Source organism: Eschscholzia californica, unplaced genomic scaffold, assembly GCF_041429995.1.
Source record: "Eschscholzia californica isolate CP2 unplaced genomic scaffold, dmEscCali1.0.p SCAF_4, whole genome shotgun sequence".
Lineage (NCBI taxonomy): Eukaryota > Viridiplantae > Streptophyta > Magnoliopsida > Ranunculales > Papaveraceae > Eschscholzia > Eschscholzia californica.
The window spans coordinates 48,644,776-48,669,995 of NW_028238461.1; the positions used below are offsets into that span (position 1 = coordinate 48,644,776).

Here is a 25,220-nt window from a genome sequence, read left to right on the forward strand (position 1 = left end):
GTCTACCGGAGACCAATACAAAATTAAGAGCTCACACTTTTAGGTCGTATCTCCTATGTCACTTGATGTATTTTCTCTTTCTAAATTGGGCCACTTCGTATTTAGATTTTAAGTACACATGCTTTTTGGTCTTTTTTTTTCTGTTTTTATTTATTTATTTATTTATTTAAAGTTTGTTCAAAACAAGAATAAATTGTTAAGAACCTTAGAACATTAAAGAAACCCGTCAAAGTTGCATCTTTAATGATCTACAATGTTATCCCAAATACATTTCTAAAAATAACTTGAAGCAACTAAATTGTGATAAGACAATGAAAAGAAAAATAAGAAGTACAAGAAAGAGACGAGAAGACAAGAAGATAGGCAATAGGAGAGAGAAAGAGAAAGATTATATATGCCAAAATTCTAAGCATCCCCTTCATCATTATTTTACAACACTCTTCCTTCTTCTACATTAAGATCTCGATCTGAATTACTAAATAGTAAAATATTTCTAAACTAGCATTTAGCAATAGCAATAGAGATAGATGACCCTTTAGATAATGAGATCCAATTTAGTCAAATCTGGTCAAATGATCTCTTAAGTGTAGATGATTTTCTCAACTTGTGGAGTTTTCGAGCCAATTCTTGTAATCTTGCTTTCAACAAAACAGGCGATCTGTCTAGACCCTCGCAAATCTGTACAATAAAATATAAAAATCAGAGTACCCATGTTAGATCACTTGTAATAAAATAATGAATATTTCTTTGAAATCAAGGAAAACAATAGTCTCAATAAATCTCACCAAGAAAAGAGAGAGTAAATATTGAAAGAAATTTGGAATAAAAAATAAGGAAGAAAAAAAAAAAAATCTAATTTAGAGTAGGCACGAAAATAGTCTAATGAGAGGTTCATACAATTTTGAAAGGGGTAAACAACAAAACAATAGAAAATTTTAGATATCAACAATTATTTGTATACACTCTGTAGAGCGGATCAAAATAGTCGAAGTCAACTTTTTAAAAGCTTTGTTATTTGAATGTGGTGCCTTCAAAATATAGTCATCTTGTGAAGTAGTAACAAAACTACAAATTAAAATAAAAAATACAGAAAAAATAAACCGTGAAACTCCATGTATTTTATTAGTCGTAAACTTAACTAATAGTTTTTGTTCTACATAGGACACAATGACCTAGCCCAAACTTTGTACTAAAGTTGGAAAGCTTTTCTATGGAAAAGTGAGGGATGGGGATGGAACTTAAAATAGCAAATTAATATGATCTCTCAAGCTTTTCAAGGTCAAGAAAGGTTACTCTAATATATTTTTGAAAGGAACATCATTTTGAGACAAGAGAAGTGGGAGAACCACAAACTATAAAAAATCACTACATAGAAATGGGTGAAATAACTACAATTAGAAAATGTGAAGTGAATCTATGTATAAAATAACCTACTAAAATCCAACCTACTCCAAAAAAAAAAAAAAAAACTAAAAATATTACAGTATTAGATTGGTACATGATTCTACATCAACCCAACTCACTAAAACTCATAAAATAAAAATGGAATAATTGGGTACCTAAATTTAGATCAACCCAAATTAAAAAAAAAAATCATTAAAATTAAAATTCAAATCATGGGTAGATCATATTTGATCAACCCAAGTTATAGAAATTCATTAAAATTAAAATTCAAATGATGGGTAGATCATCATATTTGATCAACCCAAGTTATAAAAATTAAAAATCAAATGATGGGTAGATCATATTTGATCAACCCAATTCACAAAATATTTCTCAAGATGAAAAGAATTGAGTTTTAGATATATATATAGAGAGAGAGAGAGAGAGAGAGAGAGAGAGAGAGAGAAGGACAAACCTTGCTTTCAGAATGATGTAAAACTTTACTTCCATCACGACAATGAGTAGAACGAACAAGTTCTAGTTGATGAGCTTCAAGTTCATCTAAAATTGCAGATAATAACAGAGTTTGTGAAGTACCCTTTGTATCACTAAGTGAGACATTAACTCTGTCACCTCTAACTCGAATCGCCACTGAAGATGAAGGTTCAGGAGCAACTCTAATATCACAATCACTAGTATTAAGACAACTAATTGAATTACTACTATTACTAGTAGTAGTACGATCTGATACTTGAATTGATGGTGATGAATTTGATTTTGATGTTGAATTTGATTTTGACCTATTCAAATTCATTAATGGTGATGATGAATTTTTACGATTTTGTAATGATCTAAGTCTAGCAGCAGCAATGGGTATATATTTAATAATTTCATCAAGAATTGCTGATTGTTCTTTTCTAACTGTATTAGCATGAGGAAGTAAAGAATGAAGAGATAAAAATAATTCTCTCATTGATTTTCTTCTTTCTCTCTCTGCTAATTTATGTCTTTCTCTTGCATCAATTCCACCACCACCACCACCACCATTACTACCACCACTTTGAGATCCTTCTCCGGTTGATTTTACATCTGATCCTATTACTTCACAATCACTATTCCAATCAATCGCCATGGTGGGTATTGATTCTTTCTCTCTCTCTCTCTCTCTCTCTAGACTTTTGAGTTTTCTCTCTGTCTACTCTGTTTTTTTTTTCTCAATCTGTGTGAGAATTTATGATTTTGAAAGATGAAATTGAAGAGAGAATGACTAATACTAACAACCAACTAAGGAATGGGGAGAGAAAATTATGAACTGACAAATCTAATAAATCTATATGGAATCAAACTGCACCAACAACCAGTCCTAGTAACTTACTACTCAAAAGTTATCAAGTATTTGTTTACATTTATATAGATCAAGAAGGGCATCATTGGTCAATAGTTGGTAGACCAAGTGGTTCCAACTTGTTGACATAAATCCTAGAAAGTTCTGGAGTCTCAGTTTCGAATCCCAAAGGTGAAATCTTTAATTATTTGAATTTAGATTATTAGGGTATAAATAATATAGTTGGGTTTTAGACCATAATTTAGTTGGGTTATAAGCCCGATCTTGTAAGAGTTTGAATGGACGGTTATCGAACTTAGAGCATCTCCAATGCAACACTCAAACTCTAAATCTTAAAGTATCACATAGGATTTTTTTGAGTTTTTCTCTAAAATCCATCTCCAATGCAGAACTCAACATGAATCTCTAAAGTGATGTGTCAAGATTCATTTTAGAAATCTTTAAGAGGACACTCTAAGTTTAGAGTTTCCTCTTGAGTTTCTCTAAGTGTCACATAAGCAAATCAATTAGTTTTAAATTAAAATATAAGTTTTTAGAGTTTTTCTTGAGTGTGGCATTGGAGATGGTTTTGAAATAGAGTGTCTCTAAATGGCCAAATAGGAAAGAGATCATTTAGAGATCCATTTTTCACACTTGCATTGGAGATGCTCTTATCACATATTTGATGTATTATTGATCAAAAGTGATCGGGGACTCCGTGATGTACCGTTGAAAGACTAAAATACCCATTATCTTATTAAGGGGAGTACACCAGGGAGCCTCTACTAGGAAGTCCCCCTATCACCACTTCATTGATATGGTTTTTAAGTCATTGTTCTTTATTATTTTATTATTTTATTATTTTATAATTTGTTTATTTTCTCAATGTGTATCATGTGGTTTAAATGGTTGGATGGGGGTTACCAAATCCAGAAATCCTACCCAGTACCATTACTCATCCTATGACACCCACATGTGTGGGTGTCATACTCTTATCTGTGATATATTGTCATTATTAGAAAATATTTTAATTTTAAAAAGAAAAGAAAATATATTAACCGAGTGGATGGAAAATAGAGAAAATAGACGTATAAAGTGTTCAAAGAAAATCGGAAAAAAATAATTAAATGTTTGATATTGTTGTCTCATGAATTTATCAATGTACTTAAAAGAAAATTCAGAATATGTAGCCCACCCGCTCTAATATATAGTGAATGGTTGCTTTGATCGACTTCATTGCTAGTCAACGTTGTTTCTCGTTTTAAGAAAGATAAGAGTTCCTCTTTGATCGTACACATGGCAAATGCAATAATCTTCTATAAGAATATTCTTACGGTGTTGGATTTTTCGAATTTCAGTAGCATGAAAGATATGTCCACAGATCATGGTGTGGGGGTGGAAAATCAATCAATCTCAATAATATGTTAGTCCCGCCTGGCCCCTACTTTAGCGATAATTCCCGTATGGCCCCCTTTTTCCGTTATCTTTAACATTCCGTTACTCTCTCTCCTCCATCTCATTTTCTCTCTCTGCCACATCATCTTAGCACGACACATCATCATCTGCTCCGGCAGGTCGCCGGCCGTCCAAATTTCCGGCCGGGCGACCTTTCAAAAATATTTAAAAAAAAAACATTTTTTTCTTTTATTTTCTCTCTCCTCTCTCTCTCTATTTTTTTTTATCATCTCCCTCTGTCCACACTCCGGCGAAGGGAAACCCTTCGCCGGAGTAGGTCTGTTCAAGGTCTGTTCTTGAACAGACCGGGATCCGTTCCTTGAACAGACCTTCAAGATCTGTTCAAGGAACAGACCGGGATCTGTTCAAGGAACAGACCTTCAAGGTTTGTTCCTTGAACAGATCGAGGTACTCCGGCGAAGGGAAACCCTTCGCCGGAGTGTGTAGAGAGAGAGAAAGGGGAAGAGAGTGAGAGAGAGAGGAAGAAGATGAGAGAGAGAGAGGAAGAAGATGAGAGAGAGAGAGAGGAAGAAGATGAGAGAGAGAGAGGAAGAAGAAGAGAGAGAGAAAATAGGAGAGAGAGAAGAAGAAGAGAATAAAAAAAAAATTTATTTTTAGTATGAAGGTTGCCGACCGGAAATTTGGCCGGCCGGCGACCTCTGCCGGAGAAGGTGATGAGGTGGCGTAACATATGATGTGGCGTGACATGGCAGAGAGAGAAAAAGAGATGGAGGAGAGAGAGTAACGGTGTTATAACGGAAGGGGGCCATATGGGTATTTATCGTAAAGTAGGGGGCCAGGCGGGAAGCTGGTCACAAAGTAGGGGGCCATTAGGGAAATAACCCAATAATAAAAGGTGAGATGCATTTTTTCCCGCTTGCCTGCATAACAAGCATTTGTATGGTACTCAAGGCCGACTCTAAAATTTCGGAGGTCCGAAGCGAGTTTTAAGAATGTGGCTTGCACGCATTTAACAAAAAAAATTGTATATGGAAACTCTCTACATTTTCTTTGCACATAATGTGAGGTTTAAACATGAAACTTGAGTTCATAAGTTGCAGTATGAATCGAACAATCTGATTGAGTTACAGGGAATCGACTTGTGTTCAAGGAGAGTCCTCGTACGTCCATGGTCGACCTCGATCAAGTGGTTCATTGAGTTCGGAACTCGGCGATTCAGTAGTTGGTTTAATTTCTTTTTAAACCGAAAAAAAGTATCAGAAAATGATTCTCCGATAAAAGAACCCAAATAAATTTTGGCCTTCTTTTTGTAGTGCTTATGGTGATAGTGTTGGTTGTCATTTGATGATGATTGTGGCGATGGAGACTTTGTAATGGTGGTAGTTGTGGTGTTGAAGTTTAGCAATGGTGGTGGTCGTGCTGGTGGTGGTGGAGTTACAGTGGTAGAGATTTAGTGATTGTGGCGGTGGTAGTGGAGGTATAATGGTGGAGCTTTAGTAATGGTCGTGATAGTAGAAGTGTCAGCTAAATTATTAAACAGTTTGTGGTGGTTGTGGTGTTGAAGTTTAGTAGTAGTGGTGATGGCGGTGGTGGAGGTAGTGGTAGAGGTCTAGTAATCGTGGTTGTGGAGGTTTAGTAATCGTGGTGGTGGTAGAAATGTCAACTAAAATAATTAAAAAAAAAAATACAATTTAAGAAGGAAAAAATGGTTATGCTTGAGATCAAACTTGGGTTGTTTGAACTTTCTAACATACTTTCTGCCAATTGAGGTAAAGTATACTCTTTGTTACTTTTGGTAATATGTTTATAAAGATAAAAAAAAATCGAGACCCCTTGGTCCTGGAACCTGAAGCGAGGCTTTACTCTCTTGTCCCCAAGTCCCGCCCTGATGGTACTCCTTTTGAAGCATACCCATAGCAAAATATCTATTATACACAACTGAAATTGTATAACAAATTTATTGCAGTAGAAAGGTTGCAGCAAAATTCATAAGGTAGTTGATTTGATTCAGGTACGCTAATACATATTATGGCCTTAGGCGGATAGACATAGGTTAGTTTGTTCATCCTTAGTTTTGATTTTATGAGTAGTTTGAACAGACAATTCAATCCATTATATATGATTCAGTCGTTAAAATTTACTTTCTATCTTTTTTAGTAGTATTGTGTTTGTTTCTTGCTTACCAGAGGCCAAGACTTTATAACACATTTTAGTAATAAAAGTGATAGAGGAGCCCAAAGTCAAGCCTCGATTTAACATAAATTTTCGACCCTTTGTTCATTTGAGGAGCAGCTCGACTGAAAAGATTAAACTTGCTCTTTGGCGATCAAAATAAGTAGTCCATATTGGTATCGAAGAAGAATGCCAAATAATGCAGAGTTTTTCTTCTCCCATAATCAAATTTCGGGCCATTGGACGAAGTTCTGTAAAATGATTACATTTGATATTTCTGGTTATACATTCACACGATTTCAGGCGTTTTCCCTCAACTAATTTTCCAATGGAAGCTACGATAATTTTGTTTTTAGTAAAATGATTGCCTTACATATTTTTGTTCCCACTCCCACATCCACTTGACTTTAAAGGTTTTTTTTCTAACTAATTTTCCGATGTTCTCCACGAGAGAAAGACATATGGGATAGTGACAGGAGGGGTAGAATGTGTTGGGAAATAGGGTTCTCTTCGAGAAAATGGTATATGGCCCGACAAAGGTGCCTGGGCAGCACGTATTCTTCGCTCCCTCTTCTCTCACTCTCTCTCCTCACCTCCCTTTCTTTCATTCTTTCTACTCACTCGTCACAGACAGTCTCCTTTCTTTCTCGTTCCTTGTATTTCTTTTTGTTCTATTACCGCTGGATGCATGCCAATGAGAACGTCCAATAAGTCTATTGGGATCGGCTATGTATGAATAGAATTTCAGGGTCCATACATAACGAATGGCATAGTATGTTCATTTCTTAACATATGAATAGTAAGATTACATCTACATAATAACGGAAGAGGGTATTTTTTTTTAGAATATATCCTCTTATTCAATGATCACGATTAGCACTTCCCAAACTTATTTCTAAGGGTTGAGATTATATCTCCCAAACATATTTCCGAAGATTGAGATTATACCTCCCAAATTTATTTTCCATGGCTAAGATGCACTTGTCAAACTTATCTCCGAAGATTGAGATTATAGAATTTTTCATTTCGATAGGACAAAGGTTATACCCTCGTGAACTCCTAATGTGTAACACATCACCCTGCATACTTAGATGGGAAAAGATGAAGCCAGTAAGTTTGCTTTAGTATTATCATTTGACCAGTAGAAATTAGCTGTTAAAGGTATTGAACTTTTTCGTGTCGGATGATTTTCCCGCCTCCCCAGTACTTGAATAAAATTTCATTTTCAGTTTAAGTGAGTTCAGTTTTCTTTATGAAATGGATATTGTCTGCTATGATACATATTTTCTGTATGAATAACCTATAACTAGAATCATATGATGGCCGAGAGAGATAAAATCTTCAGTTTTATAAAATCTAAACCCCAATGTTAATTTTGGTACATAAAGGCTTGGTAGTATCTAGTATGTAGTTTGTGAACTTAAACCAATGTGGTTTAGCTTTTGCCGATATATATAATCCAGGTGTGGTACTTATTATGTATAGAGCAATGCAAACAAGTCAAGGTTTAATCAAAACCTACACGAAATCAACGAGTTTTATTTCGTAGTCTCTTTCTCTCTTTTGATGGATTTTTTCACTCTCGATGGACGGTTAATTCCTATTTAAGTCTGGAATAAGTCTCTTTTGTAGTCTCTTCTACAATTTTTCTTATGTATAAAGTTAGGGGATTGAATTCGAATACTTTATTATGTCACCTAGAGGAGAGGAAAAGACCCAGCCCTCTTACATGGGCTACTTGGTTGGCCCATCTAAGCCTTCTTCAAATTCAGGCTTATACGGGGGCTAGCTGTTCCGATTGATTACTCGCCCTTTAACACGAACAAATTTAAAAAGTTGTAAGGTTCGAATTTGAGTCTCTTTAGTAGAGAAGTACACATGTTACTAAATCTAAATGGCTTTTACACCACAAAGGACGATTTCAATTACTATAATTAAAAACTAAGATAGTGGTTGCCCTTACTAATAAAATAAAAGAAAAATCAATTATTTCCTTACCTTAATAATGATATCAACTGTACGATCATGTGTTACTTGGAGTTTTTTTTTTTTGTTGGTGTTGTTGTTACAACGTCATTTGGAGTTATTTGATTACCAATTGACCTAACACCTAAGTATGGATTTGAATAAAGGATTTAGCACTTTGAGCATGGTTGCAGCCTTGCAGGACTAAACAATACTCAAATTAAGATTATGTTTGGCGCGCAGGAATAGTGTGGGAATGAAATATGATTCGCGGGAATCACTATCCAGACTATCGTTTGGCGCGCGAGAATGGCGTGGGAATACCATTCTCCCGAGAATATGATTCGCCCAGAAAGGGGTAATAGTAAACCCAAGAGGAAGGCTGGGTTTGCGATTCTCATTCCCGGAAATCATATCTATTAATATTTATGGATATAGATATCCTTACTAAATTATTAGAATACCTAAAATAAATCCTATATATACAAAGTTATTTAGTCATTTTTTTTTATGGGATTTGCTATTAGTAAGCCAGGGTTTTCTGGATCTGTGATACTAATATTTTTTTCCATCATACATTAATTAATAGTAAAATAATGTACTCACCCAATCTAACTAAGTTCTTGTTAATAATTTATCAATGACAGCCCTAAAAACGAAAAGTTATGATTATTATTTTTAAATGTTGGCACATAGATTCACGTATTTATTTAATCAATTAAATGTGTTCTAAAATTACCACGTCTTGCACAATAATTTGTAAAATATTATATTTCCAGATATCGAAACTACATTGGTTTCTTAACAGTATATATGTTAAGGGTAATACTCTTTTCTAGATTTTGACAAATTGAGGTGTCGTAATTTGTGTACATTTGAAAATTGTGTATGCTTATTAATTAGATGATATAAATCAATAGTAAAATCGTACTATTTTAAATTTCGCTAGTTTTTTTTCTTGATGAAGAAATTTCGCTAGTTTAGTTTATGACTTTTCTTTTTATGAAACATGTTTATGACTTGTAAATGTCTACATTAAGATTTATGGTGTTGGGCTAAAGAAAGTTAGTATGTGCATTTTCTTTGTATAAAAGAAAAAAGTACCCAATTTGGAAAGAGAAGAAATTTTATAAAACAAATTCTCAGGAAATAGTTTTTGTTTTGAAAATGATTCTCACGAAATATTTATACGATTTGTTTCGGAAAGAAGAGGGATCTAAATTTAAGATAACAGTCTTCATAAAGACATCCTTAACAAAAAAAAAGTCTTCATAAAGCCAAATAATCACATAGTCACATTTTTATCTTTAGTTGCAACTTGCAAGAATGTTGTAGGAGAGACTAATAAAAAAAAGTTAAGACGACAAGTTTGATAAAGAAACACAATAAAAAAGTTCATTCTCTCTGAATTTTGTGTTTTTTTTATTTTTTTTTTCTTTTATGAAAATAGGTTATAGCAGATGAAAAACTAAAACCTTTCAATGAAGTGAATGGATGGTTGCAAGGACGGCCTAGTGTCACGGCCATCTTGTCAAGCCTTGTCTAGAGTGCGCACAAGTGTCGCATGACACCTTTCGAGAATGTAAAGTCGTGACACTAGACCACAAAGCAGCCAATGTTGCTGCTTTGGGCCCGACCTACTTGAGGCCTGACGGTTTCTTTTTTAAAGTTTTTCTTTAAGGTAGTTCAGTTTCAATACACAAAACTACAATCAAAAGTGTTGATTGTGCACCTTACTGGTTGTTAATGAGATAAATGTCAATTGTTCAATCCCTTCCAAAAACAACATTAAGTATTTTATGTTTGTTTTTGGCTTATAATAAAGCTGCCTCTATTCTTGATTTGGCTTTGGGCCTCAACTATGTGTGGGCTGACCTTGATCATGATTGCAACCTTTAGACAAATCAAGTCTGCTCAGAATTTTCCATACGGGTTGAGCAGCGAGTGTCCTTGCGGACGTTCTATAGGCGTTTGGGATTATTGCTGAATGCTGTCATCTCCACATGGACCTCCCACACCAAAATAGACTTATTGGGGCGCCTATAGTGCTTAATTCTCTTGCCCACCATTGGTTGGGCTACTGGTCCCGAAGTTTCGACACTCTAGTATGGACCCTTTTTTTCATCTAAGAACACCATTCCAAATAAAACAACCACTGCCAATCACTCTTAGTTGTTGTATGTGTAATTTAGTCGTTTTACATACTTTTCTTTTAAATGGGTTAGATCTTAAAATTAGTTTCTTCAAATCCGTGTGTTTTCGCTAAAAGAATACATGAAAGAACTTAAGTCGTACAAGTAAATAAAACTCATATGCAGATCTTAAAAGAAAAAACACCACCTTAAAGCTTAAATAAATACTATTAGGAAGTTACACTTACAAGAGTGATAATCTTAATAATCACTTTTTGAACTCTAGATCTTATGACTCAAAAGAGTGAAAAATTGTTAAATTTCAATGAAATATTCAATCGACTATGTATGTATATTGTATGCTTTTCTTTTTACTTCTTACTTTCTTAGTACATCTCTTTGATAGATATAAGCATGTCTTAGATATAAAGACAATTCAGAAAAAAAAAAAAATTGATGGGAAGGGCCCAACCGGGTTCGAACCGGTGACCTCTTGATCTGCAGTCAAATGCTCTACCACTGAGCTATGGACCCATTTGTGATAACTTTTCAGCATCTAGATTTAAATATTAAAATACCTAAAACCATGAGATAAGACCCTTAAATTTCATCAATCTTTCTTTTTTTTTTTTATTGAAATTTCATCTATTTTCTAGAGAGGTGATAATTATATCCAAGTTTATTGAATTACGCCTCTTTGAGGTTCTTATGGACATGATTAAAATACTAATAATTTAGGATGTTTTACTAAACATATAGATAATGATATCACTAATTTAATTAATTATTTTTAAGACTCTAAAAGTCTATTTGAAAAAAATATATAAAGTTAATTTAACAATAAGGGGTTACAAATTTTGAGTAGATTTTTCGAAAAATGTATTGTTTTTATAAAAAATACTATACTATTTGTATCTGGATCTCGAGACACTGAGAGTGGAAACAAATTCCAACCAAGGGTTTTGACAAAAGTGTACTGGTTAAAAAAGACAAAACACGAATAAATACGAAAAGCAAACATGGAGAAATTATTGATCGCAAAAAATGTGACCCCTACCTTAGGTTTCTGTTATGTGATCACCAATAATTGTTTCCAAATTATTTGCTCTAAGGCACTTGAATTTTTTCAAATTTAAAATTGAACCAATATTAAAGTTGAATAGAATCAATTTTGTTTAATTGCTATGATTTTTGTGTGACATGCAATATAAGTACTATATTGTTTTTGTTAACAATAGTACAATAGATCAATGTAAACCGACAATGATCTGGGTATTTGACTTTGAAACATATACAATAATTCAGTCCTTTCATCTTCCCATCATCATTCTCAAAAATAATTTTGTTGAATGATTTCTATATTAAAAATTGAATATACAAAATAAAGTTGTATTTGTTTTGTATATAAAAAGAAAAACGCATTTGGATTTTCTTGATAGATAATGTTGATAAGATCTTCATGCAAATCAAGATAACAGAAGCATGAAAGTTCTCCAAACATTTAAAAAAAGAAGTTAGTAGAAAGAAAGTCTTTACTTATGGTGAAGTGTCCAAATTGTAGCAAACATACTTCTAATTAAAGCACTACATATTTGGACACAATTAGACAAAAGAAAGAGACAGAAAAAGAATCAAGACTAGTTTCACTTAATGTTCTAAAATATTTTAATAGATGCACTCCTACATAATTATTTTCATTTGCTATTTCTATCATTTACAGACATAAAGAGTAGGTATTCATCCATCACAGTAACTTGAGATTATTAGAGTATAAATAATGTAGTTTAAAGTGTTGACATAAACTCCAGAAATTCCTGGAAGTTTCGGGTTCGATCTCCAAGTGAGGTGAATCTTTGGATTATTGAATGTAGGATTATTAAGTATAAATAATGTAGTTGGATTTCAGGCCATAGTTTAGTTGGGCTTTAAGCATGTTGTTGTTAAAATTCGGCAGTTATCGTGCTTATCACATCTTTGATGTATCAACGTCATTGTAATGACTATCGTACATCGTTGTCAATTTCCAAAAAAAAAAAGTAGCTTGGGTGGTTCAATAGGCACCTCCTACAACTGCTATAGGGGCCTCCTGTTTGTAGGTGCCTTAGGGGTCTTCTGAGCAGCCCTCATCATCTTCTTCTTCCTTTCTTCGTTTGTACTTTCTCTCTCAATTGTCAATCTTGAATCTGAAATCAATCAAAGATTAAATAAATGAAAACCCATTAATCAATCAACAAATGTTATCATCTAACATCATGAAGGAAATATAAAAACTATTTTCTCAAAAACCAGACCTTAAACAAATCAAACCTAGAGTTTTCAAAAACCAGACCTTCAACAAATCAAACCTAGAGTTTTAAAAAATCAGACCTTAAACAAATCAAACGTGAAATTCTCAAAAACCAGACCTTAAGCTATTAAACCAGTCCGAGCTTGAAAAAATATTAATGTGTTAGGTTTGGTTTAATCTTCAAGCTCTAGATTTTGCTGATTCCTTTAAGAGAGATAGGGAGATGGGGGACCCCGAACTTGAAAAGAGATAAAGAGAGAAGTATAGGGGTCGGACTGGGCCAGTCCAAGACTTTAAGAAAGGTCTCGGACTAACCAGTCTGAGACCCAAAGCATGACTTCAGACTACCCCAATCTGAAACCATGCTTCGGGTTTTAGACTTGCCAATTCGAGTGTGGCGCCTACAACTGTCAGAATTTTACTACGGTAAAACACTTTTAGGAGGCCTTGATTGGGAGACATCTTCAGACGCACCTTAATAACTTTTTTGGGTTATTTCCCAAATGGCCCCCAACTTTGTGACCAACTTCCTGCCTAGCCCCCTAAATTAGCAAAAATACCCATATGGCCCCCTTTTTAAGATTCCGTTATAACACCGTTAACCATTCAACATTTCTCTCTCCTCCATATCATAACCTCTCATCTTCTAGCAAACTCATCATCTTCTCCGATGAGAGTCGCCGGCCAGCCAATTTCTGGCCGGCGACTTCAAACCTAAAAAAAACAATTTTTTTCTTTCTTCTCTCGTTCTCTAGAACAGATCTAGAGAGAGAGGAGGTTGAAGGTCCGGTCGGGACCTTCAACAGAGCTGTTGAAGGTCCCGAACCTCCTCTCTCTAGATCTGTTCTAGAGAGAGAAAAAAAAAATTTAGAGAGAGAGGAAGAGAGAGAGAAAAAAAGTTGTTTTTTTTAGGTTTGAAGTCGCCTTTTTTTAGGTTTGAAGTCGCCGACCGGCGACTCTCGCGGAGAAGATGATGAGTTGGCTAGAAGATGAGGTGGCAGAGAGAGGTTATGAGATGGAGGAGAGAGAAATGTTGACTGGTTAACGGTGTTATAACGGAATCTTAAAAAGGGGGTCATATGGGTATTTTTGCTAATCTAGGAGGCTAGGGGAAGCTGGTCACAAAGTTGGGGGCCATTTGAGAAATAACCCAATTTTTTTTTTTTTTTTTACTTTTTTTTTTTTTAGTTGAAAGTATTTATTTTTTACTTGATTATTTATTTTAGGGGTGAGCAACGGTCGGTTTTTGTCGGTTTTGGCTCGAGCCGAAGCCGAACCAATAAGTGACGGTTTGACTAAATCGTTGGCTGAAGTCGAGCCGATCATTCGGCCGGCCGACGTGGTTCGATTCGGTTTGGTTCGGCTCGGTTGAGTTCGATTGATCGGTTTAGCCGAACATAATTTAAAGAAAACTGTAAACTAATGTTATTCATTTCATTGCATATGCCGAAAATAAAAATTAAGAACCCATCATACTTTTCCGCCATTACATATGCCGAGAATGAAAATTAAAAATTCATCGTACTTTTCCACCATTACAAAAAAAGGAGAAGTGTGAATACAAAATTTATAATTTTAAGTTACTAACTAAGAATGGGTTGTGGTAAATAGAAAATCAGTGAAGACTTACCTTTGAGACCTTTCAATCAAGTTGAATAGGTGGTTGATGAAGGTGACAACAACTAGGAATGAGGATGGATAATAGTATGGAGGACTTAAATTAGGGTTTTTTTTTAATTTTTTTTTCCTCTTTAATTTAACACTTTCTAACTTTACAAAATTATTATTTCATTTTTCCTTAGAGTTCGGTCGGTTCGGTTTGGGCGGTTTCTAGAAACTCAAATCGAGGCCAAACCAAACCGATTTTGGGTTGTTCGGTTTTTCGGCCGAACCAAGTCAAACAGTAATTGGTTCGGCCCAAAAATCGATCGGTGCGGTTCGACTTGGTTTGGTTCGACCAATTGGTTTGGTTTTTGCTCACCCCTAATTTATTTGTCTTCAATGGTTTGGTGTTCACTAAGGAGGCGAATATATAAGGGTGATTAAAATGGTTAATGAATGTCTTACATCAATGATAGATGCCCTACTTTAGTTTTTATTTAATATGTGCCAAACTTGAAGATCCAATAAAAGAGAAAGTTGAGGACTTCCACACAAAATGAGGACTCATGATTTGGAGGGCCCACAATCAAAGGCATGGGGTTATCCTAGCAATAAGAACCACTATGGATGATAAAGGGAGAAGAGAAACATCAAGATGGGGAAGCATGAGTTTGCTTGTACAAAGTGTCAACTAGTAAAGAAAAGGGTCTGGTAAACCAAAAAAAGTGATAAAAGCAAAACCACTAATTAGATTGGCCAAGAAGGAGATGACAAATTAAGAGGTAGTACCCGGCTATGGGTTTAGGTTTGGAAAAAAAAAAAACTACTAGGTTTTAGTTGACAAGCTTTAATCTCTTTATAATTTTTTTTTTAAGAGGTAAATCACCTCTTGAATAATAATACTTGACCGAACACAGAAAGAGATATAGAGAAATCGTGTGAGGGAGAGGGAGAGGGAGATATATATGAGAAGAATTCTCTGTGTATTTAGTCATGTAGTTTACATTGGTATTTATAGTTTACATGTAGGTTACAGATAGCAGTAAATCTAAGAAATCGGAAATCTTCCTTATACACATTATTACATAAAATAACAACTTCTAACTTGAAAACCCTAATCATTGTTGTGGACGGGTAGAAAGTCACACGGTTAGAGAGATCGTTAAGTGGGCACCAACAACTAGGCTTCGGGCCTTCAAATAGACGGGTTGACGGGCAGAAGGTCGGTTCTGGTAGTCGGGTAGATGGGTAGGCAAACGTCGGGACTGGAAAGTGGAAACCACTATTGGTAGGCTACTGCTACTGGTAGGCTAACGTGAGGGTAGGAAACTGCTACTGGTAACCTGTAGACCTGCACAAGGGAAACACAACCGTGAAGTCCAAGGGCACCGGGGTTGGTGTCGGCCAAGGACCCTCCGACGGTCAAGTCAGTAACTTAGTTCGATAAAATAAAGTAGATAGATCGAAGATAGAGCTACTAATGATGCTAGTGTCGTTGTATCGTCGGGGTGGCACGACTCGTAGAGTGGCCGGAGCTCGATTCTACGGAATGGTGAGTTTGGGTAGCTTCTAGACTACTTGGTCAGCAGAGTAGGCTTCTGATTATAGAAGAGTAGGATTCTACTTGCGGAAAGGTAGATCCCTGCTTACAGAAGGGTAGACTCTTGCTTATAGAAAGGTAAACTAACAAGGTATGAGAGAAACGAGAAGCCTCTAGCAAGTTTTGATGTGGTTTCGTGGATGCTTCTAGACGGAATCTTTGCCTTAGGCTAGCCTAGATCAGAGGTCTGTCGAAGGAGATAACTTCTAGCCGGAGCTTAGTATAGAATGAGTGAAGTGATCGGAGCAGAGCTTCTGGAGTGCTAAGTAGAGAATGAATAAGTAGTTTTCGAGTGAGAGTCTGATCCCCTTCCAAGAGTGAGGCTTCCCCTATTTATAGAGTGTAGAGGATAGTAACCGCTCTTGGGGCGCAGGTTTGTTAGATCCGCAATAGTAGGATCCCACTAGACTGTCTCCGTAGTCGTAGATCTCTTGAGAGGGAAGGGTAGCCCTACGATACCCGCCACCTTAATCTGTTCGTTGCCAGTAGAAATGGTCCACTACTCCTTTAAAGTAGCGAAGACTCGGTCTTCTACCATGACTCCAACGTGTAGCAGAATGCTAGGATTGGACTGACTCAATCTCTAACAACTTGGCCACGTGTACGCACAACTAGCTGGAGTGTGGGTGGATCGTCATGGCAGACCATATCTTGGCATGCCAGGAGCGTGGGCTTGAGTAAGCATGCTTAGACTTTCTAGACTTACGAGGCGTGTTGGGCTTTCGGTGGGATTCCTTGCTAGATCATAAAGGCTACTGAAGGCACTCCTCTCATGTTACGCGAGGGTGGGCGCATAAGGAAGGCCAAATGCTATTTTTTGTCAATACAATAGTCGGTTGGGCCTTGCTCATAGTCAGCGGGTCTTCTCCATGATGTCGGTTGGGTTTGTGTGTTGATTGGGTCTGGTGAGATATACCTTAACAATTTTCTTGTTTGTAATCAGTCATGGATAATATCTTGTCATCCTTTCTCCATGAAATTGTTTTCTCACAAAAAAATAAATAAAAGAAAATCAAACCTAGCTACAAATTAAAGACAAAAGAAAAAAAAAATATGTGGTTGGGGGGAAGAGAGAGAGAGGTTAAGAGCTAAGGAGGTGGTGATAAAAAGGAAGAGGGTGAGATTGGCTCTTGTTGGGCTCTTCTCCAACATTCAAGTAGCACTTGTTGTTTAAACAGACAAAAGGAGCTGTTTGAGTTTCATGTTAGAGACTAGCTAGAGTAGAGACTTAAAAAAAAACAACTTTGTCTGCCTTCTATTTCTTCTTTACATATATCTTTTTTTTCCCATCATCTTTCTTTTGCTTTCTTCCCCACCTCCTCCTCTTCCACCTCTCTTTCTCTCACTAGCTAGTTTTCCCTCTCTAGCTATTAATTGTAATCCAATATCTTTATTTTGTTAGTGGGTTCATCATCTTTTGTGGGTATCAAATCTTATACTTTCGCTAACTTCCAACTCTTTCTATCTTAAGATTTTCTTGATAGAATGGAAGGAAGTGAATTAGGGGAACAAGTAGAAGAAAGCCAAAAGAGAAGAATTAGATTCAAGAAGATATGTGTCTTTTGTGGGAGTAGACCTGGTTTTAAGTCTACTTTTAGTGAAGCTGCCCTTGAGCTTGGTGCAAAAATGGTATCATTCTTATCATGCATAGACCATGAAAATTACTTTTTTGTATTTCATACTTTCTTTCTCATATATTACTCATATATTATCCCTACATATATGAGTAATTAGATGATGATATTGAATTTTTCCTATAATTCGTGAACTAATTGATCAAATCGATTTTCATATTTTCTTCAAAGGTTGAGAAAAAGATTGACTTGGTTTATGGTGGAGGAAGTGCTGGTTTGATGGGTTTGGTGGCCCAAACTGTATTTAATGGTGGTTGTCATGTTCTTGGGTATTACTTCTATTCTCTTCTTTGCTTTTATTAATTTTATGTCAAATAAATTTGGACATATTTTATGTCAAATAAATATTATTATGACATTAATATTTATTCATTTGATTTGATCTTGTTTTGATTTTGTTGTAGAGTGATTCCTAAGGCCCTTCTCCAACAAGAGGTTGTGTTCATTCTCAATAATTCTTATTTGAGACGGTTTTTGGGACGGTTTTGAGCCGTAACTATCTATATTTTTTTGTTGTGTTAAAGTTAATTATTCTGTTAATTAAGTTTAGATAATAAACAATAAATTTTAAACAAAACCCATATTTCAGATATCAGGAGAAACAATAGGAGAAGTGAAAACAGTTGCAGATATGCATGAAAGAAAGTCAGAAATGGCTAAAAATGCTGATGCTTTTATTGCTCTCCCTGGTAATTATTTGTAAATTAAGTTAATTAATCACAATTCATTAACTCATAATTATTTTCATTTTGATCACCATCTTTTATTAACTAAATTTCAACCTTTTGTTTTAGGTGGTTATGGAACCATGGAAGAATTGTTGGAGATGATTGCTTGGGCTCAACTTGGAATTCATGAAAAACCAGTACTATTATATATGTTTTTTTGCTCTATATAAATATATAAAAATAAATATCTAACAATAAATATGATAAAAAGATAGACATTGAGCCCCCATTTGGAGTCCTACACAGTTCTCAACTATAATGGGAGGGTCCTCATGCGATATAGGCGACAGATTCTACATTTTGAGAAAATTAGAAAGGAAATGACATATTGTGAGGAAAATATCAAGCACGGAGAAATTGAAGTATAATATTATGGACCGCTTTCCGACTATTCTTTCAACAAAAAAAAAACTTTCTAATAATATGGTGTATTTTTGGTTTTGAATTTTACCCTTCAATTCAAAATGGTACATTACGTACGTTTGCATGTGATATGACCAAATGTGACACGTGATGCATATTACGGTGCAATAAATGCGAGATAGATTCATAGAATTGTACATCACTACGTGGGAGAGGGGCGTGCGAGAATAATCCATATAAATAAAAGAGAACTTGTGTGACCAACACAACATATGCGCCTCTTGCAAATAAAAAAACATAACATATGAGCCTAGCTATATATATATATATATATATATATATATATATATATATATATCATTTTTTGAATGAAAATAATGTATGTTAATTGGTTAGTTGCTTATATAGGTTTCGGAATTTGAGCAGGTGGGGTTATTAAATGTAGATGGATATTACAACAGCTTGCTTGAATTATTTGACAAAGGAGTTGAAGAAGGATTCATAGAGGGATTGGCAAGAGAAATAGTAGTCTTGGCTGACACAGCTGAAGAACTCATCATAAAAATGGAGGTAACTCACTGAAAACTCTACTTGAAAACAAAAAAAAACTTGTATATATATATCAAATAAGGGATGAGGGTAAATGTTAATATACCGTCTTTTTCAACAGTCAAGATTACACCTCCCAAACTTATTTCCAAGAATTGTGATTATACCTCCCAAACCTATCTTTGATGACTAATATTATATCTCCCAAATTTATCTTTAAAAGTTAAGATTGTAGCTCCCAATTTTATCTTCAAATTAATTTCAATTGTTAAAATTACACGTCCAAACTCATCTCCAACTATTGATATTACACATTCGATAGAACTGTCGGTGTCCGATGGACACAGGTTATACCCTCATGTATGCATATAAGAGATGAAAAATCCGATTGGCACGGGTCTTTGTTTTTTTGTTGTCTCCAAATTTCTGTTCTTTCACTTTTTATGTTTGAATATGACTTGTCGGAATTGCCTTCAAGCTGTTTAAACAAATTCTTCTCGAATTCTTTTTCCTATATATATATATATATATATTGTTTTGAAAACATTGATACTGATTACTATTTATCGTTGAATATTATATACTTAAATGGGTTGCGGTCTAAAATAATGAATATTTTTTTGACAATATCCGGATCTCAAAGATTTAGTTTTGATTCTTCTAAAGCTGGTCGACTATGAATCTAACATATCTATACTTGGCTAATGTAACTATAAGGAAATATTCAACTTTATAAGATATCTGAGTATAGTCTCACATGAGATTAAGGCTATCTAGCAACTAAGAATGTAATGTCTACGTTTAAAAAAAAAAGAATGCAATGTCTAGGTCCTCTCCATTCATTGTCAATTGATTTTGAGTTGGACGATTACAGACTTAACATGATATCAGAAATAGGGTCACACGTGATAGGGTTAAAAGCTACATGTGCTCCACATCACAAAAAAACAGGTGTTAAACAAACCCACCCCACATGTTATGGGACATGTGACAGGGACGGAACTAGGAGTAGTAGTCAAGGGGGGCCGAACAAAAAAAAAAAGTGAAAAATCTAAGTCTACCAGTGCTCGAACCCAGGTGTCTCACGTCTGAAACTCGAACCTCTACCATCTCACCCACGCTACATATTTGTTATGAGTATGACTCGAACGTTATTTATACGAAAAACCAGAGAGCAATCAACATTTCTAAAACAATTTACGGCAAGTCAAGGGGGGCCATGGCCCCCTTTGGCCTGCATGTAGATCCGTCCCTGCATGTGACATGTGAGAATAGCCCACGTGAGAGAAAAACTATCTAGCAACCAAAAATATAGTGTCTAGATCTTCTCTACTCATTATCAATCGATTTTGAATTGCATAACCACAGACTTAACAATATCTATTCTTGAGAACGATATCATATTAAATTTGAGAGGTTGTCAAAAATTTTGGGAGTTAGATTTGACCAAATTAAAAGAGAACTTTTACAGTCTTGCTCACTCACCCATAATTCTTATAACAGTTGGAGAAGGATGTTCAAGAGTTGTATGTGACATTTATTTCTGCAAATATTTATACTCCAGGGTTATATTAAAATAAATTTAATTGTTATTATCTTTCATTCTAATCCCCAATTTAAAGAATCTTTTCATCTTTCATCAATTTAATTTTTGCAGGAGTATGCACCAGTTCATCACAAAGTCGCACCAAGAAAAAGCTGGGAAGTTTGACCAATTATTGGAGTCTACTGTAGCTGACCCCCAAGATCTCAACCCAAACAATATTCTCCCTACATATATATATATACCTATATTATATGAGAAATACAAGAGTAACACTTTTAATAGCATACCTATGCATATAAATCCAATGTAGAGACCATCACATAAAAAATTAAAGGGTTATTTCCCTAATGGCCCCCTACTTTGTGACCAGCTTCCTGCCTAGCCCCCTACTTTACGAGAAATACCCATATGGCCCCCTTCCGTTATAACACCGTCACTCTCTCTCCTCCATCATGTTTTCTCTCTCTGCCAAGTCATGCCACATCATCTGTTACGCCACCTCATCACCTTCTCCGGCGAGAGTCGCAGGCCGGCCAATTTCTGGCTGGCGACTTCAAACATAAAAAAAAAAAAATTCTCTCTTCCTCTCTCTCTAAAAAATTTTTTTTTTTTTTTTTTCTTTCTTCTCTCTCTCTCTAGAACTCAGTTCTAGAGAAAGAGAGAGGGGACCTTCAACAACTCTGTTGAAGGTCCGGTCGGCCTTCAACAGATTTGTTAAAGGTCCCCTCTCTCTCTCTAGAACTGAGTTCTAGAGAGTCAGTTCTAGAGAGAGAGAGAAGAAAGAAAAAAAAAAAAAATTTTAGAGAGAGAGAGGAAGAGAGAATTTTTTTTTTTTTTTTATGTTTGAAGTCGCGGGCCGGCGACTCTCGCCGGAGAAGGTGATGAGGTGGCGTAACAGATGATGTGGCATGACTTGGCAGAGAGAGAAAACATGATGGAGGAGAGAGAGTGACGGTGTTATAACGGAAGGGGGCCATATGGGTATTTCTCGTAAAGTAGGGGGCTAGGCAGGAAGCTGATCACAAAGTAGGGGGCCATTAGGGAAATAACCCAAAATTAAAACTGATGTAGAGGTTATCATAAAGATTTGATAGAAGTTGCCAACAATCCTTGGTGGGAGTGGTAAGAGGTATAATCTTCCACCTAGAGGTTAAGGGTTCGAGGCACACGCTAAACAATTAAAAAAAAAAGAATTGATAGAAGTTATTCTCTAGGCCATTTGGTGGAGTATTCGGCTAGAGCCTAGAAAGGAACAACTGGCTGTTCTAAGTCATCGAACGTCTTATTACAATTCATGTCAATAAAGGCAATGATGCATTCTTGGGGAGTGCCCACTAGATATTATCATTCTCTTATATATTAACGGAGAGTTTGCTACTCTAAATATTACTACTAATATTTTTTAGAGATTTGAATGCTCATATGTGTATAGAGGTCATAAAAAAGTGATCCAAATTGATCAGTGACATATATTCCTGAAAATTGAAGGAACAATTTTATATAAGAATCCTTCTGGAGATGCTATCGAATCAGAAATAAATGTGATTCATATTCTCAAATCTTCTGAAGAAGATATCTTTATTACATGTACCTGGTCGATAAAATCATTGAAATATATACATGTTGTGGAAATCTTTCTACAGATGCTATTAAAAGGAAGACTCCTTCTGGTATGAACATGAACAATCACAAAGTCAGAGTGTTTGGGTTCATCATGTGTTCATAGGATTAGCAAGAACATCTAATAGTAAATAATTGTCGAGATTTCCAATTTGCAATGGGCCAACAGGTTCGGATTTTCAAGAACATTTTCATTTACGATCTAATTACCATAGGGGGTCCAAACTACAATATTGATTATATAAGGGTAAAGTGGAAATTTTTGTAAGTATAACTTTAGAGACGGAATATTATCGAGAGATTCCGTTAAAAATGGGTCCAAAGTGCAACTCTGGAAAAAGGGAGTCCAAACCACAAGTCAATTATAGGAAAGGGGGTCCAAACAACAAATATCCCGGTATTTATTGCAACAAACCATCGTACATACCAATATGAGGTTACATGCTTTTATACTCGAAGGAGATTGCAAATCAATGATGGATTTCTATCATCCTTAGAAAACCAAAATAGAGAATCTGGGTGTTCGGATGAGATCTTACCAAAATAGAGAATCTGGATCTTACCACTAAACCTATTGCTGCAGGCTGTCTCACTTTGACAAAAGAAATATCCACATTAAGTTTAACATAATCTAAATATGGTGGTTGCCAAAGGTTGCGTGAATGGTTTGAGTGTCTTGATGGTAGTGGTTTATGAGGAAAAAGATAAGTACCAGTTAAGAGGATGGTTTGTTGTATATTGGTAATGGTGGTTTGAGGCGAGGCAAAAGTTCCCTCAAGCACATAAATACACCTGTGCTTCCATATATGCCAAAATATCGCAGAGAAAAGAGTAGTGTTAAGTTGGACTGAAGAATGCATGCTAGAGAACAAAGATGCAATCCGTTGTTTCAGGCTATTTACATGAATGCAATCAGTTTTCATGCCCAAAAGAAAAACAAATGTTTCTAACATATTCACAATGCAGAAAAGATGTACATCGGTTTCAATTTCTTTATGCCATAAAGGGCAGAGATTGGAGCATTTAATAATATAACCCATACAATCATTTAGAGGTAAAACTTTAACACAACATTTCCAAATAAAAAGAATAATTCGTGGGAGAGCCTTAATGTGCCAAAGATGTTTCCAAAAGGTAGAGTCTACTTGAGGGATTGGGTGACTCATGCTAAGAGTTTTGTATAAAGAAGAAACAGTTAATTCCCCATTTTTTGTTAAACTCCATCTTCTAGTATCTTGCAGGTTTGGATTTAATTTAATAGAAGTGATGAGGTTAACTAAATGAGGTTCAAAATTATTACGAAGCGTGGGTACATGCCAATTGTTATTACGAATTAATTGAGAAACTGTAGATAAAGTCGACCCATATGTATTAGGTATGGGTATCAGGGATCCATGTTTGATTCCAAATGTCTACATCTATGTATTAATAATCTTAAACATATTATGAAGAGACTTCTAGAACCAAAAGTGTGTAGACTTTTTAGTACCAGGGCAAGGTTGAGTCGGGAAATATTTGTTTTTAATAAATTGACACCAAGGTTTCATTTGATTAGTCATTAGGGTCCAAGCTAGTAACATCGCTATATTGTCATTTTCTATTTTATGAATTCCTAGTCCTCACTGGGATTTAGGTTTAATAATATTATGCTAAGCAATAGTATGACAATGTTGTTTTCCCCACCAAAATGCACGCTGGGATAGTTTTTGGAAGCTTAAAACACTGCATTTGATATTTAGGGACTGCGACCACTATAGTCTTTGCGTCTGGAGACAAAAGGTTATTCTTCCAAAAAGAAAGCTTAAGTTGGATTCTGTCAAGAATAGATTTAAAAGTATCAATCTTTCTAGAGGTTATGAAAAGTTGTTTGTCTAAATATTTATCTTTTGGATCAAGTAATTTAACATGCAAAGATCTCCTAATTATCTTTTTGAACTTATTTGGAGTGTTTGCACTAAAGAAAATACTAGACTTATCATAATTGATTTTTTTGTCCTGAAACAAATCGAAAATCATGTAAAATCTCTTTTAGAGTGTCTATAACAGTGAGGTAATTTTTACCAAATAAAACACAATCGTCAGCAAAAAGTAATTGTGTGATATGCAAAGGAGAGTGGGGTAGCTGATATCCTATGTATGTACCTTCGTTTTGTCGAAGTGTGATAAGGCGAGTAAGAGCTTCCATGCAAAGCAGAAAAAGGAAAGGGGAAAGAGGATCTCCCTGTCTAAGGCCTATAGAATAGAAGGAATAAATTTATTTGTTGGTCGACCATTAATAAGGACCGAAGCTGACACAGTAGATATACATTGAAAAATCAAATTACACCTACCAGCAAAATATCCAAGACGATGCATAATGTCTATCAAAAACTGTCATTCTGCTCGGTCAAAAGCTTTGGACATATCTAATTTCAGTCCAAAAAAGAGGTAGTATCATGAGTATGATTAAATGAATGGATAAGTTCTTGGGCCAGAACAACATTATCTACTATAAATCGGCCCGGAATAAAAGCGGATTGAAAGGGAGTGATAGTGTGATCTAAAGTACGCTTAAACTTGTCAGCCATAATCCTTGATATGATTTTATAAGTAGTATTAAGCAAACTAATTGGTCGGTAATCCACAGGTGTTTGAGGATTATTAGTTTTAGGGAGTAAAGAAATATGTGTACGATTAATATCTATAGGCATATCATGAGAAGTGAAGAAATGAGTGACCATATGCATGATACTGCGGCTAATAGTGTCCCAATTATTTTGAAAGAAAAACGGAGGATAACCATCAGGGCCAGGAGCTGCATCAGACCTAAGACTCTTAACTGCATCATAAACTTCGTCTGTAGAAGGAATGTGCGTAAGCATAAGATTTTGTTCATTAGTAATGCTCGGAGTGAATAAAT

General features: G+C 35.3%; 2 protein-coding genes and 1 non-coding gene across 3 annotated transcripts; 1 reads left to right on the plus strand and 2 right to left on the minus strand.

Annotated features, from left to right (window-relative positions):
- Positions 1-213: 213 nt before the first annotated feature.
- LOC147545541 (uncharacterized) lies at positions 214-2,763 on the minus strand. Its single transcript, XM_086637831.1, has 2 exons — positions 1,859-2,763; positions 214-678 (listed from the first exon to the last, which is right to left on the minus strand). Exons 1-2 carry the CDS (start codon positions 2,513-2,515, stop codon positions 559-561), a joined length of 777 nt encoding a protein of 258 aa, XP_086493957.1. The 5' UTR covers positions 2,516-2,763; the 3' UTR covers positions 214-558.
- Positions 2,764-10,854: 8,091 nt separating this feature from the next.
- On the minus strand, positions 10,855-10,926 carry TRNAC-GCA (transfer RNA cysteine (anticodon GCA)). The gene has a single exon. It is a non-coding gene; the product is annotated as a tRNA-Cys (tRNA).
- A 5,986-nt stretch (positions 10,927-16,912) lies between these two features.
- Positions 16,913-20,985, plus strand: LOC147545543 (putative cytokinin riboside 5'-monophosphate phosphoribohydrolase LOGL10). Its single transcript, XM_086634465.1, has 7 exons — positions 16,913-17,510; positions 17,687-17,784; positions 17,920-17,950; positions 18,105-18,204; positions 18,310-18,380; positions 19,033-19,176; positions 20,813-20,985. Exons 1-7 carry the CDS (start codon positions 17,367-17,369, stop codon positions 20,864-20,866), a joined length of 642 nt encoding a protein of 213 aa, XP_086490591.1. The 5' UTR covers positions 16,913-17,366; the 3' UTR covers positions 20,867-20,985.
- Positions 20,986-25,220: the final 4,235 nt, after the last annotated feature.